The sequence below is a fragment of the Rosa chinensis genome, chromosome 1 (assembly GCF_002994745.2).
Source record: "Rosa chinensis cultivar Old Blush chromosome 1, RchiOBHm-V2, whole genome shotgun sequence".
Taxonomy (NCBI): domain Eukaryota; kingdom Viridiplantae; phylum Streptophyta; class Magnoliopsida; order Rosales; family Rosaceae; genus Rosa; species Rosa chinensis.
Window position 1 is genome coordinate 63,759,903 of NC_037088.1, and position 15,161 is coordinate 63,775,063.

Here is a 15,161-nt window from a genome sequence, read left to right on the forward strand (position 1 = left end):
AAATAAAATAGAGGGATGGGGGTGGGTTCCCGGGTCTAGTGGTCCCGTCTCTATTATGGGGAGGGTAGGCGCCTTGCGCAATGACCGCTAATAAGAGACTAATATCGCCTAATCCTCTATTTTAATTTTTTTTTTAAAATATTCCTAGGAAGCTCTCTCTCTCTCTGATGGATAAGAAAGAAATGGATAAATATTGATAGAAGGTTAATTGGATAATTGAGTCATAAACGTCCCCTCTATATGGTCTTAATCAAGTTTTTATGATTCAAATTAAACTCATTGACTGCGGTCTACAGAATTTTAGATGCGGAGTAATTTGATATTATGATCTTTGACACAACCCGTAACGATTTTATGTTCTCAAACAAATATTCATACCAAACGATTACGAGTACATTAGAACATTAAAATGGGTTGCGATTGAAGTATGTTGTAAATGTCTTTCTAATTATCGAACAGAATTGAATGAAAGTAAGTTTTAACATTTCCTTCAATACGACGGGCTTTGTGTCAAAAGCTCTTGCTAGTCCTACAAAAACACAGTATATCTGTATCCATCATACTAGTGCTTAAGTACTCTAGGGTTTTTTCAATTTCGGTTTATTCACAAAAAAAAAAAAAAAAAAAAAATCGGCTTTCTCAATTTATTAATTAGGCTAGAAAGGAAGAAATTTTATATATTGGGCTCCAATATTAGTCTTTCGTAGAGGCCCAATACCCAAAGCTCAACGCTTTCCATTTTTCTGATACGGCTCAACTTTTTCCTTTCGGGCGAGAGAGTCGGCTTTATCCATGCATTGTAGTGGAGGTGGGAGCTTGAAGCAACATATAACACGTCTCAAGGAGGCATCAACATGAAACATGTAACATGTTCACCAACCTAAAGTGGATAACGGATTACAGTCCACGCAAATAACAACGAAATATTCGGCGTATGGTCCATAATCCTTCCACGTTTATCACATCGTGATACCTATATGCTAGCCCTCCGGCCATTTCTCGATGATCCATCAAGGTCTTGGCGTCAAAATGTTAGCAGTTTTGCAATGACTTCAGGGTGAGGCTAATTATACCAGAGATCGTCAATAATGTTGAAGTCGAGCTTCATTCAAACACATGAGAATTGAATTAGAATTAAATTTTAATGTATGAATTAAAAAAATCAAATTTTGATGTAAGAAAATAAAATCAAACCCAATCTGAATAGAGAAACAAAATGGTCCAATCAAGTTTAACGGACATGTCACATTTATGGTACTTAAGTTATCATGCGGTCGGTCTCTTCTTTCATGCACATAGAACTTACCAAAATAGGTTTCTTCGTAAAATTTTAAGCCCAGTACGACAAACATGTAACTGCAAACACGTAAAAATGTTGAACTTGGTAAAACGTCGAACGGTCAAAACTGTTGAATTCTTTAATTAGTTGTTGGCTGCTGATCGATGAGGCTGCTTTCTCTATTTTCCAATTCCAGCCGCATGCCCATGCCTTTTGGCTACCTAATTCTTAATTTAACTGTTTGAACGAGGAATTAATTTTTTTTTTACTTCAAAAATAATTGATAAATTTGGTGTGTACGTTCTTCTCCAGAAAAGAAAACTCACAGTCAACATAACTCTTCCCAAGAACAAATAGCCAAAGAGAAAGAGAAACCGAAAAGGAGGACAAGATGGAAACAAATTAAAAGTCATTAATAATTATCCTTTACATAATAAAATTCACTTATTTTTGTTTGCAATAAGATCCTGTTTCGAATTGAATGAGTCAAAAGTATTGGTAGAGGACTAAAAGTAAAACCGAAAAAGGCCATGGAAAAGCCACAGACAGTACTCATCATAAGGATATTTGAACGATATAATCAAAGCTTATAGAAATAAGGGAAAAAAAAAAAGTAGTGCAAGGTAAAATTGGATTTCTAGCTGCAGGAAAAGAAGTTCATGATTCAGTTCTGTGTATATTTTACAACTTACAAAGCTGCTATGGCTATGGAGAAGATGACCAGCTAGACTAGTCTCTCAGAACTATGACTATATATACCATTAATTCAAATTTACAAAAGCTTGAAACTAATTGGAGTGTTTGGAATTAGGAGTGATCTTGATGACGAGTCCCGGGAAAACATCATCCGGGTCGTGGATATGCGGGTTGCGCTCCACGATGAACGGGTCACCGCACTTGTCACTGATGGTGTGGAGGGTCTCACCTTCTCCGACGACATAGATTTCGTCGCAGGGACGGTTCGTCCGCAAGAACTGTTTCCCTCGGACGGAATCATCGTCTGTCGGGGAATTCGAGCTCTCTCTTATAGAAGCCAGAAGGATTAGGGCTAGTAGAATTGTAGCGCAGTACCATGAAGCTGCGTCCGCCATGGATGAAGGTTTTATGGTTTTCAGAGCCATATAAGTGTTGGTTTTGATGAATGAACAGAAGAAGTCTGAGTTTATGTCGATATGTACGTGTATGCGTGAAGAGGTATATATAGAGATATGGGAGGGAAAGGGGAATTTATGTGAGGGAGGGAGAAAGGCTTTTTGGTCGTTTGCGTTGGGAGAAAGTTGGGTTCAACGTGGACATTGGGGGTCTCGAATTTGAAAGTGAATCGTTTAATGGCCTTCCGATTGGATGCTTGCCGATTGAATTACTGAAAAGGACAATACTATTATCAAAGGGTTTTTGGTTTAGGATGAAAGGCGATTTGGAATGGATTTTATTTTTCCCTTATTAATTATTATTTATGTTCGATAAATACATCTATGAAAAAAGATGATACATGTTATATGAAAAAAAAAAAAAAATTAGATCATTTCGTTTATATGAAGGTACGATTCAGTCATTTTAATTTAATTTTTTTTCAGACCCTTTTCCTTCATTTTAGTATTTTTCTTCCGTTCTCAGTCTGCTAATAAAATGATCACGCCATCCTCTCTTTTCCATTCAGTAATGGCATGTTGATTTGCCTATTAGTCAGAGATGCTGCACTATATAAGTTTGTCTAACATATATAGATAGATAACCTTTCTTCGACTTCTTCTAGTAGATCGAAGTAGAACGGTTACAACTGACGACACTATAAAAGTCCAAAACTAATCCATTTTTTTAAGGCAATGGAACTAAGAAATAATTTATAAAATTATATAGCAGTTGGAGAGGATAGAAAAGATTGAAGATAGGTACGTAGTGGGGAGAAGAAAATGTGGGGGTGGCAATTTTAGCGTGGAGAAAGTGGCGAATTGCGTGAGGAGATTGTGGACTTTCCCCACTCACTCACCACCTAAAGAAACCTGTAACTATCAGATATTATGCGTCATCATCGGTCTGCATAAAGAACCCTAAGGCAACAACTAACCAAACCCTACCGGCCAGCAGAGACCAAAATCTTCGATCATAAACCAGTAGAAAGCACGTACTGTACGTATTAATAGTCTTTGACATTCTTGTTACCAAATGGGGTTTTGGGTCGTTTTGGATTTTTGCTTCCTGGCGTGCACAAGATGCAATAGCTTTATTACCTGCGTATTGGACTAGATGACCAAGTCATACATATTGGCAATTGCAGGGACCGAAAGCTAGATCATCATCCTAAGAGTAGTGAGGCTTTCATTTTTTTCCTCATTGTCCTCTAATTAGTTCCTTTCTTTATGGGGTGGACCAAAGCTATGTATCATTCATTCACATATCCCCATCTGCAACCAATGTGCGTGGCAATTAAGTTAGATGAGAGGTTTGACATTTTTGATGGGTTCTGTCGATCATCAATGTTAGAAAAAGTCCATTTTAGGGTTTTGTTGATCATAAATGTAGGAAATAGTCTACTGGGGTTTTTGTCGATCGATAGAATATATACAATACTTTGCATTAGGGTTTTTGTCAATCATACATTGATGATCATGTTAGATAAAAAAAAAATTATTTAAAAGGTTGGGATAAGATTTTTGCGACCATCACTGTGATGTTACAAATAGAGATGGTTATCTTGTATCCATGTGTATGAAATTAGACCCAAAATCTTTATCTATAGATAAAATTAAAGTCGTAAAAATATAATCATCATATTATCCATGCAAAACTTGAATATCATTCCCGAACCAAAACTTATAAACCCTAGCAAATTAACTAGTTAGGAAAGCTAGGCGTCTGGTAATGAGATGCTTAAACAATAGTTAGTTTGGCAAATTAAAAGTGGTATTGCCCCATTGCCTCCTAGTTAATCGATAAGCTTAATTTCCAGCTAATAGATGAGCAATCTAGGAGTCGAGGAGTACCATTCCAAGGGTTTGATATGCATAATTATGAATTACTCTTAACATAAAAGTAACACACGGAATAGCTTTTCATCGCTCACCAACCTTCTACTTATATCATATTTATGATTTTAGCCATCCACATCTATCACCCACCAAACCTTTAGACCAAGTCCCTCTGAACTTAACAAGTACAACAAACCTAATTCCATGGCGATTTGAGCTAAAGTCAGAGCTATAAAGGCCAAGTCGGAATTAGTTTTATCAAGAACGTACAGATTTTAATTAGGGCAACATGTGGATTGTTGGAGTACTAGTGGTGCAGATAAGGCTATGTTTAGTGCTGACCAAGTATACTAGATGCTAGCCACAAAAGGATTAGCACATTTCTGATACAAATAATGGTTATGGATTGGTGTCACAATATTCCCTATAATTGGCATCACCATCCACCATTAACCAATAATAATATCTTAATTATATATGAAAACATAGTATGGCAATGGAGTGATGGGTATAATATATAGTATTGCAATGAAATGATGGGAGGCAAATATAACACATTTAAGGTGTATTCATATTCACTTATCTTCATTTGGCGGAATGGCGGCCAGTGGCCACAGTCGCAATATCAATTATGTTGAAAATTTGAAACATATTTCCACCACATTTTAGCACTTTAGACTGTTTGAAGTGACATGCATTTTGATAATGGCGGGTTAATTACAAGATTCTAAACGACAATATAATACAAATTTCCAATCAGGGAATAATTACTATCTCTATGGATGACGAAATTAAAGAGTGACTTGATAATTGATTGTAATTTTACCCCTGAAAAGTTTTTCCCCATTTTGAATGGTGGGTTTACCAAATGAAGTTCTTGGAAGATAGTAATAGATGGAAACGTAGTTCAGAATCTTAAGTTGATAGCAACGTACGTGTGAATAGCAAAGAGATTAATTTGACAAGTAACGAAGTAGCTATAGAGTTACAGATATTTCTCCGCACATTAATTTTTCTTTTTTAATTAACTGGAGAAGGAGATTTCAAGTTTATGGCATAAACAAACAGTTAGTTTTTCTCGATAAAATTTATAATCATTCTCTTAATTGTTAAATTAAAAAATAAGGAAATGTCATCCAGCGAATGAACTATCCATACTTGATAAAAGAAAAAATTGAAAAGTTCATGTACAAACGAACCATTCATAAACTAAACCCAACCCATAACGAATTGGCCTTTTATTTCATCACCAGGCCAAGTTCAAATTTTTTGCCTCCACAATTTTTCTGTTACTCATGAACCGCGCAAAACCCATTTCGCGCCACCTGAGCACCACCGCGGCGCCGCGAAAACCACCGATCTCCACCTTGGCCTCAGCCAAAGAGCTTCACGCACATCTCATCAGAACCCACCTCCACAAAGACCCATCTTCAATCTCCGACGTTCTCAGATACTACGCACTATCTCCACCATACTTGAACAAAGCCCGTTTCGTCTTCAATCAAATCGAGCGACCCACATTGATGGTTTGGAACCTCATGATCCGTGGACTATCACAGAGTGAAAAACCCAGTGAAGCAATTCACATGCATAGCCGAATGAGGCGAGAAGGATTGGTTGGGAATAATTTGAGCTTTATATTCATTTTCAAGGCCTGTGCTCGTGTTTCGGATGTTGTATCTGGCCAAAAGGCTCAAGCTTGTGTAGTGAAACTTGGGTTCGAATCGTATCTTTATGTTTCTAATGCTTTGGTTCATATGTATACGAGTTGTGGTGATTTGGGTTGCGCCCGGAACGTGTTTGATGAAATGCGTGAGAGGGATTTGGTTTCGTGGAATTCTTTGATATGTGGGTATAGTCAGTGCAATAGGTATAAGGAGGTTTTGGGTCTTTTTGAGGCGATGAAAGTAACGGAGAATGTGAGGGCTGATGCGGTGACGATGGTGAAGGTTGTTTTGGCATGTATTCAGTTGGGTGAATGGGAAATTGCGGATTGTATGGTGAAGTATGTGGAACAAAATCATGTTGGTGTTGATGTTTACTTGGGGAATACGATGATAGATATGTATGGACGGCGTGGTTTGCCGCATTTGGCTCGGGAAGTGTTTGATTGGATGCGTGAGAGGAATGTAGTATCATGGAATGCTATGATCAATGGATATGCAAAAGTGGGGAACTTGGTGGATTCAAGAAAGCTTTTTGATAGGATGCCAAGTAGGGATGTGATCTCTTGGACATCCATGATCACCGGTTATTCTCAAGCTAACCAACATGCTGAGGCGGTGAGTCTTTTTCGTGAAATGATGGCAGCTAATGTGAGGCCGGACAAAGTGACAGTGGCTAGTGTGCTTTCTGCTTGTGCGCATGTGGGTTCACTTGATGTGGGAGAGGCTGTGCACGAGTACATCAGGAAGCATAGAGTGAAAAAAGATGTTTATGTAGGGAACGCTTTGATAGATATGTATTGCAAATGTGGGGTGGCTGAGAAGGCATTGGCAGTGTTTCAAGGGATGGATAAGAAAGACTCGGTGTCATGGACTTCAATAATTTCAGGCCTTGCGGTAAATGGTTTTGCAGATTCTGCTCATGGATTCTTCTCCCAGATGTTGAGAGAAGGTATTCAACCAACTCATGGAACTTTTGTTGGGATTCTATTAGCTTGCGCTCATGCTGGATTAGTGGATGAGGGATTGGAATATTTCGAAAGCATGGAAAAGGTTCATGGACTAATGCCAGAGATGAAACACTACGGGTGCATTGTGGATCTTTTGAGCCGTTCTGGTAAAGTGGAGGAGGCATATGAGTTCATGAAGAATATGCCTATCGTTCCAGATGTTGTAGTATGGAGAATTTTGCTGGGTGCTTGTCAAGTTCATGGAAATTTGGCCTTGGCTGAGATTGTGTCAAACAAGCTTATTGAATTGGACCCTTCTAACAGTGGGAACTATATTCTCTCATCAAATAACTATGCACTTTCACATAGATGGGATGGCGTTGCGAAAATGAGAGGATTGATGGACGAGAGCAACGTGCAAAAGCCATTTGGTAGTAGCTCCATTGAAATTAATGGTGCATTATCAAATCACTTATCTAATACATAGAGGGTCCTTAACGATTCATCAACATTCATAGATGAATGGTTATTTGCAGTTGGATTTCTTATCTGAACCTGATCACATCACAATGACTGCGAGCTGGTCTTGAAACAGAGACCAAATACAAGCTCACGCCTGACGTTTGTAACAAGAGGAACTGCCGGCAAAGTTTTCGAGCTTTTGACAGCACAAGTTGTGATGGATTGAAGTTCTTATCAGTTATGAAAAATGGGCTGGTTTTAGAATTGGTGAAGGAAGCTTTTATGATGTCGGGTAGCTTAGCTGCGATGTCGAAGAAACCTTGGTGACATACAGAGATAGATGTATACATAAAAGAATACCAAAAATTGAACATTGAAAAAAAATTTCAGAAGCTGTGGCATCTTGCAACGTGTTCGATGACTTTCAGAAATTTTATTTGGAGGGAGACCAATAGTTTGTATAGGTTTTAAATTTCGAATTGATTATGCTCATACAAAATAGAGAATGGCTTCCATTTCCACCAATTTCAACTTAGATTGCAAGAGTCGCTCACAGATTCGAAATATTTCGACCAAGTTAGTAATCAATTTTCACGTCACAAGAATTGGACAAATAGGTTAGTGGGCCAATTTCACATCAGTTATTTTTCATGAGAATTCGTTAAAAAAAATCTAATCGGTCCAATAACCTATTTTATGAAAATGAACCAATTTTTGTGACGTGGAACTCGCTTTTGTTGAGGCGTGGCAGAAAACAAAGGCGGGTTACAGCGAGAGCCCATGAAACCATGGGTGAAGGATCTAAAGCTGATGTGTAGCCAACTCTGGATAGAGATTGGATTTTTAGCTTAGAACTCTGTGACTAATGAGATGAGAACAAATCACCAGCAGACAAAGCCACACTGAACTATACTATTGTCGGATTTATCTGAATGGTATAGGGTTCTCATTTTGCTGTGACCACCACACCAGAGCTTGACCAGATTATAAACACACTCTGTTCACTCAAGAGTATCCAGTGTCTGATAAACACACTGATAACAAAAATGGGTAAGGGAGGGACCATGGAGGAGAACATGGCTGCTTGGCTTGTTGGTATCAACACCCTCAAGATTCAACCTTTCAAGCTCCCTGATCTTGGTATCAGTTTCTTTCTTTCTTTCTTTCTTTCACTTGATGCTTTTCAAATTTGATCACTGTTTTTGAGATGAAACCTTTGATTGTTTTCCTTGACTGAATCATTTGGGACCCTTTAAACTGTAGGACCTCATGATGTTAGGATTCGGATGAAGGCTGTTGGGATATGTGGGAGTGATGTTCACTACCTCAAGGTTATAGTTTGTTTGATGTGTTTTGGTTTGTGAATTTAATTCCTTTAGTTTATGATGATTTAAGGTGCAAGTGTTTGATTGCGGATAGAGTATATAATCAGATAGAAGTAGTTGAATCTCCAAGTTATGTTTTATGTTCTTTACTCGCTGTTTTGATTGTTGTTTGTTACTTCTAGGCCATGAGGTGTGCAGATTTTATAGTTAAAGAGCCAATGGTAATTGGGCATGAGTGTGCTGGGATCATAGAGGAAGTTGGGGCTGAAGTCAAGCATCTGGCACCTGGTGACCGCGTGGCACTAGAGCCCGGCATCAGTTGCTGGCGATGTGAGTCCTGCAAAGAAGGTCGCTACAATCTATGCCCGGATATGAAGTTTTTCGCCACTCCACCAGTTCATGGTTCACTGGCAAACCAGGTACCTAAACATACTTGCAGCATTTCAGATTCTATATGGCAATTGTTAACTTATCAAAGTTGTCATGCCGACTTTATGTCAGACTTGATTTGTGCATACTATAGTTCAAGGGGTTTTTGGATGGGGCAATTTGAATTCAAGGTAATTTTTTGTTTTGACAGGTTGTCCATCCTGCAGACCTGTGTTTTAAACTGCCAGAGAATGTGAGTTTGGAGGAAGGGGCAATGTGTGAGCCCTTGAGTGTTGGTGTTCATGCTTGTCGACGAGCTAATGTTGGCCCAGAAACAAATGTTTTGGTCATGGGAGCAGGACCTATAGGGCTTGTTACACTGCTAGCTGCTCGCGCTTTTGGGGCACCCAGAATTGTCATTGTGGACGTGGATGACCACCGTTTATCAGTTGCAAAGACTCTTGGTGCAGATGAGATCGTAAAAGTTTCAACAAACATCCAGGTTGCTATCTCATATGTGCTAAATTCACTACCATCATCCTGACTGGTTTGCAATCTTGATTGTCACTTTGTTATGTTGATTTCACCGTGCCTAAGAATTCCTATATATTTCTGATTCCTATTGTCTCACTCATCTTAAAATGTAATTGTTCACTGGTATCCTGAAAGTTCTCTAATTGGCTTCGAAAAGTGTACTTTTTAACGAGTGGGTGTGCTTCTTCCTTCTTGTCTTTTCATTCTTTTGTAATAACTAATAAGCCATTTCCAAGGATCTGTCAACCTCCATTATATGGCCTTCAAGTTTAGCTCGTTGCTTTCAAAAGAGAAAAGAAATTTGGAGGACAACAGATTTGTTTAGCTTCATGTCGAGCCCTTCTTTTTCAGTCCATATCTTATACTCCCCTTATTAGACTTGGTTTCTTTGAATTGATTATGGAACTGTTTTACAGGATGTAGCTGAAGAAGTGGTTCAGATAGGTAAAGCTATGGGAGCTGGAGTGGACGTGACCTTTGATTGTGTAGGCTTTGATAAAACCATGTCAACAGGTCTGCGTGCTACTCGTCCTGGTGGCAAAGTTTGCCTTGTGGGAATGGGTCACGATGCGATGACTCTCCCACTTACTTCAGCTTCCGCCAGGTATACACTGATTCCAGTTATTCAGCTAGCTACACACACTAATAATGAACAAATCACGTGAAGCAAAATGAACAATAGCTACTTGAGGATTACAACCTTGTTAAGTATTGTGTATCAGGTGTGAATTTGCAAACATGGGTTTACTTGACAATTGTTGTTTCCTCTTTGACTTAGGGAGGTAGATGTGATTGGAATTTTCCGATACAAGAACACATGGCCTCTATGCCTCGAGTTTTTGAGAAGTGGTAAGATCGATGTGAAGCCCCTCATAACTCATCGGTTTGGGTTTTCTCAAAAGGAGGTGGAAGACGCCTTTGCAACCAGTGCTCGTGGAGGCAATGCCATTAAGGTCATGTTTAATCTGTAAAGGCAGCTGCGGCTTTATGTATCAGATCTAACGCTGTAAAGATTAGAGAAGATTACCAACATTATGATTGAATAAATATCTTCTCGTTCAAGTTTTATCTGTAAGGTCAGCTACAAAATGACCTCTCTACTTCAAGCTAATATGAGTACAGACTTGCTATGTGACTAAAGTTTGGAGAGTTTGTAGTATATTTTCTTTGGTTTTTATTTTATATTGATTGTTCTCTGGTTCGAGAAAGGATGATGAACTTCAAAAAAATGAGAAAGAATACAAACTCAGGATTATGGCAAAGCTACCTAGAAACATAGCACCAAGCCACAAAATTCTTTCTACTCCAACGGGAAGAGGAAAGAAAAACGTGACATTAACTGCAGAGCTGCATTGAAATGGTATATTGTCCAGAGTGATAATATACAAAATATAGTACATGGGATATTTCTCAATCAAAAATTATTAAGAACCTGAAACCCAGAATGGAATAAATTTCTCAATCAGATACCCTTTATTGTTTTCTAAAATCGGACAAGTGATCGACTCTAATGCGCTTGCCCAGGTCTGCTGCCAATGATCACTCATAAACAGCAATATGATCTAACAACAATCACAACTCTGTTGCAAACAGCATGTAGGTAAACGCTCACTCTTTACGGAGATCTATTCTGCAGCTACAACTTTGCATGGGCCACGAAGCTTCTTTATGTCCATGGCACACAGTACGAAGGAGCGGGCGATGATGATGCTCCCGGATCCTACCTCTATATCTCATAATTCCACTCGGACTGGACACAAAAACTAGGTGTCTCTCCCTCAGACTAAGCTTACTGAAGAACCCAGAATAAAATGTTAAAATACAATACGGCCCAAATAAATAATATCCTCTCTCAGGCAGTTGCAACTGGTTCGGCCAACCACTTCCATACTCTCACTTGTCCAGTTCCATCGCCAGTGAAAAACAGGCCACCAGGGCCAACCTGGATTGCTCGTATCTCCTGTTTTGAGAAAATTTTGCCCCTCTCGGAAAACCTGTTATAATAGAATGAAATGAGCAATTACAGCAGAGTGATCAGGAAACAATGAGAGTAAAGACTAGTGTTTAAAGGCTCACGATGGCAAATCATAGAGGCGGACAGTGTTGTCATTGCATGCACAGAGTAAGACTGGCTTGGCTTCTGAATCATGCATCCCGCAAAGCGTAAGCAAAGGCTGCAGCAAGGTCATAACATAATCAGACTTGACATCACATCGTAACTAGTAATTTAATGATGATACATGACAGTAGCAGGTCACGGAAATTAAAACAAGCCATATCAGTAAGTACCATTCAGTCATTTTGGGTATCAAAATTTATGGTTACATTATGGTGTTCCAATTATACTTGCTTAACAAGCTAAGTAAACCTAGAATGCTGACAGATATTACTTGCATTAGAGTTTCTAAATTATTAGGCTATGGAGTTTCAGCCTCAAGCATTTTCTGGTGAAATCCTAAAAATAACCCAGCTTGTTCTTGGTCCATGCAGGAACAGAGATATAACTTTAGAATCAAGACATTCAAAAATGAACATACATGGTCTTCTTCGTGAGTATATGTTACTTCCAAGTTTCCACTTTGAGTAGCAGCCCAGATCTGCACAAACAAAGAATTGTAACTAGATATGCTTAAAGTCCTAATGCAAAAAAGTGAATCAGTTACCATAAACACATACACCCACAAACAGCCTTATAATTTATAATTAAGGAAAGTGAGACGAACCTTTAATTTTTGATCCAAAGAAGATGATAAGAGAAACTGATCCCAGCAAAGAACGGACATCACAACTGACGTATGCTCTGTTAGTGTTTGTATACATTGCAAGTTCTCTAGGCTCCAGACCTGAAAGAATACATAGCAAGAGATGAAGGGAACAAGTCAAATGTCTGAGCTACTCTTGAGCAATTAAAGACCTCAAATGACTTCCACAGGAAAGAGTTGGTGCTTATATACAGTTAAATTATACTGAACTGGACTTACCCTTATAGAATGATCCATTGAACCAGAATAAAGCCTGTTTGCTCCAACTACTAATGATACAACTGCAAGGGTGTGACCTTTAAGTGAATAAGCCGGTTCGAAGCAATTAGTGACTGTATTAAACTTCCAAGCCAAGATAGAACCATCCTGCATCAGACGAAACATAACTTTTTCCTCAACATTACAAGAATATGCTGATGACACGCATGCACAGAAGAAAATGGAGAGTGAGGGATGGAGGAAGTAGATGCAAGGGTGTCTCATCAATGAGATGTAAACTGTCCTCCCTCAGAATATAGTTTACAATTGGATGATGCAGCTGTCCATACAACAATATTCACTGCTGAAATCCCCAACAAGAAAGTTTAACAAGAATGGGGGGACCAGACAAAATTAAACCAGAAATGTAGTCCAGGAATTACCTGCGTACCAGCAAAGAGCAAATCATTACCCACAACCATGGCATAAACTTGTCCAACAGGCCCACTAAGACTCATTTCGGAGTTAGCTTGGGTGTTCCACGCCTAGAAAACCATATCCATGAATGAATGAGGTGGTATAATATAAAATTTTGCAGCAATAAGCTCACGTTAAAAGAGATTCTTGTTCTACCTTTACAGCATTTGGTATACCAACAAAAACCCAAGGACCTTCACTGATCATACAACCCACTTCACCACCAAGATTAATTACTCCCAGGCACTGTAAAATACAGACATATAAGAACATGGATTATTTGTCTCATCCACTGGACTGAAAAGTACAAGTGGAAAATACTATCCAACAATCTTGATTAAGAACATGATCCTGTGAGTGGTGAGATGAAAAGACACGAGAATGAAATATATGAGAACATTTCTCTAGAAAATCTCCGGTCTCCCATGGCAACAACTCTGATAAAATCCCTCCTCCAGATCTTTATGCAACCAACATTACAAGCCAATTTTCCTTTCCACGAATTTTGCAACTTATAAGTTCACAGACTCTCTCATTACAACTTCCATCAGTCTAACTATATAATTAAAAGATCATGCAGCTACATTCAGTCATAGTTCAATGGAAACTACATTATACAGACCACATCCACTTAGTATATTAAGCAGCTACAACAGATTGTGATCATTTAAGTTTCTCGACAGAATTATTTGAGGACATTAAAAAAAAAAAACCTCCTACTAGGCAGTGACCTTATAACTATAATCGATACGAAACCCCTATTCTCGTGCTTCAAATTCAACTTTTTATCCACTAATTAAACACTACACTTTCACCTATCAAATAACAAGGAAAAACTAACCGAAACCAAAAGCGAATCATTACCTGACCAGACTGGCAATCCCATACTCTCACAGTCTCATCCTTACTTCCAGTATAAAGCTTATCAGACCCAGAAGGCAATGCAATCCCACTAACAACCTGTTCACACACACACACACAAAAAAAAAAAAATCAAAAACATCAACCATCAAATTTTCACAAATGCACAGAAACAATGACAATCCAAGGGTCCATAACTCACATTCTGATGCCCCTCAAGCGTCGTCAACAAGCTAACACAGTCCCCCATGCTCCAAGAATGCAAGAACTTACACCTATCGCCATAGCTACAATTCCCCTGAACCCAATAATTACACACCTTATCCATCTTCCTAACGAAAACCCTATTACCCGCTCCAGTCCGCCCCCACGTGTTCGAAGCTCCGCCATTGAAGTTATTCGGACCCCGGCCACGTGGCCCCGACGACGGGCCGTCGGTGGTGGCGGCGAAGCCGTGTTGCCGCTTAGACGACGCCGTTCCGTTGAGCCCGCCAGGCGGCGCCGGTAGCTCTCGGTGGAGATACGGGCAAGGGTGGCGATTGCACTTGCCCGCTCTCCAATGGTAGCATACTTTCTGATTCTTGTTCGGGTCGGATTGCGGCCCGCCCAATCTCGTGAAGATCCGCTTGCTTCCGCCTCCGTCTACATCCATTAGCTTCGGATTTTTTCAATCCGGGGATTTCAATTTGGGTGAAATTGAGTTTTTCGAGGTTGATCGGAGTGGATTTGATGATCGGAATCGGAGTATGAGGGAATCGGAGACCCTTGATTGGTCGCCGGAGGAGCTTGAATTTCAGAAACCCTAAAAACTGATCTGAGACTAGTCGCTCTCTGATCAGAGTTCTCTCCGGAGGTGGTGATGTACACACTATAATTTGCGTCATCTCTACGAGGAAATGTGGAATTACTTCTGTGCCCCTGGTAGTTAGAAAGCGCGGCAGAGCAACTCAGGGGTTTATTTGTCTTTTTGCAAGTGCTTTGTGTTTACGAGGAGCTTGAATTTACTTGAAAGCGGTAGTTGTTTGGTGCGGAGCGGTGCCGTTTTGGTTGATTGAAGTTCTTTTTTTTTTTAGAAAAAGAAGGAAAGTACGACTTAAAACTCCTAAAAAGCATCTCCAATGGATATTTCTTTTGGCTTGTGTCAAATTTAAATTTGACATGTGACATGGCAACCTTTATTTTTTTGCTAATCTTACTCCAATCAATGTGTCAAAATTATTTGTTATTTTAATATATTCTATTCTATCTATGGGTAGGAAGAATGAGAGAGAGAAGAGAAGGAAAGAGGGAGAAGGAGAGAGAAACAATAAA

The 15,161-nt window shown here is 39.2% G+C and overlaps 3 protein-coding genes across 3 annotated transcripts; 2 read left to right on the top strand and 1 right to left on the bottom strand.

Annotated features, from left to right (window-relative positions):
• Window positions 1-5,398: 5,398 nt before the first annotated feature.
• LOC112172006 (pentatricopeptide repeat-containing protein At2g22410, mitochondrial) lies at window positions 5,399-8,052 on the top strand. The gene has a single exon (XM_024309190.2). The coding sequence runs from the start codon at window positions 5,544-5,546 to the stop codon at window positions 7,347-7,349; it is 1,806 nt and encodes a 601-aa protein (XP_024164958.1). The 5' UTR covers window positions 5,399-5,543; the 3' UTR covers window positions 7,350-8,052.
• A 173-nt stretch (window positions 8,053-8,225) lies between these two features.
• On the top strand, window positions 8,226-10,711 carry LOC112172208 (sorbitol dehydrogenase). The gene is made up of 6 exons (XM_024309501.2): window positions 8,226-8,464; window positions 8,588-8,655; window positions 8,832-9,068; window positions 9,230-9,520; window positions 9,969-10,156; window positions 10,331-10,711. Exons 1-6 carry the CDS (start codon window positions 8,371-8,373, stop codon window positions 10,521-10,523), a joined length of 1,071 nt encoding a protein of 356 aa, XP_024165269.1. The 5' UTR covers window positions 8,226-8,370; the 3' UTR covers window positions 10,524-10,711.
• Window positions 10,712-10,882: 171 nt separating this feature from the next.
• Window positions 10,883-14,707, bottom strand: LOC112172086 (zinc finger CCCH domain-containing protein 48). Its single transcript, XM_024309303.2, has 9 exons — window positions 14,053-14,707; window positions 13,854-13,949; window positions 13,146-13,235; window positions 12,956-13,057; window positions 12,534-12,680; window positions 12,276-12,395; window positions 12,090-12,149; window positions 11,629-11,726; window positions 10,883-11,546 (listed from the first exon to the last, which is right to left on the bottom strand). The coding sequence occupies exons 1-9, from the start codon at window positions 14,500-14,502 to the stop codon at window positions 11,405-11,407; spliced, it is 1,305 nt and encodes a 434-aa protein (XP_024165071.1). The 5' UTR covers window positions 14,503-14,707; the 3' UTR covers window positions 10,883-11,404.
• Window positions 14,708-15,161: the final 454 nt, after the last annotated feature.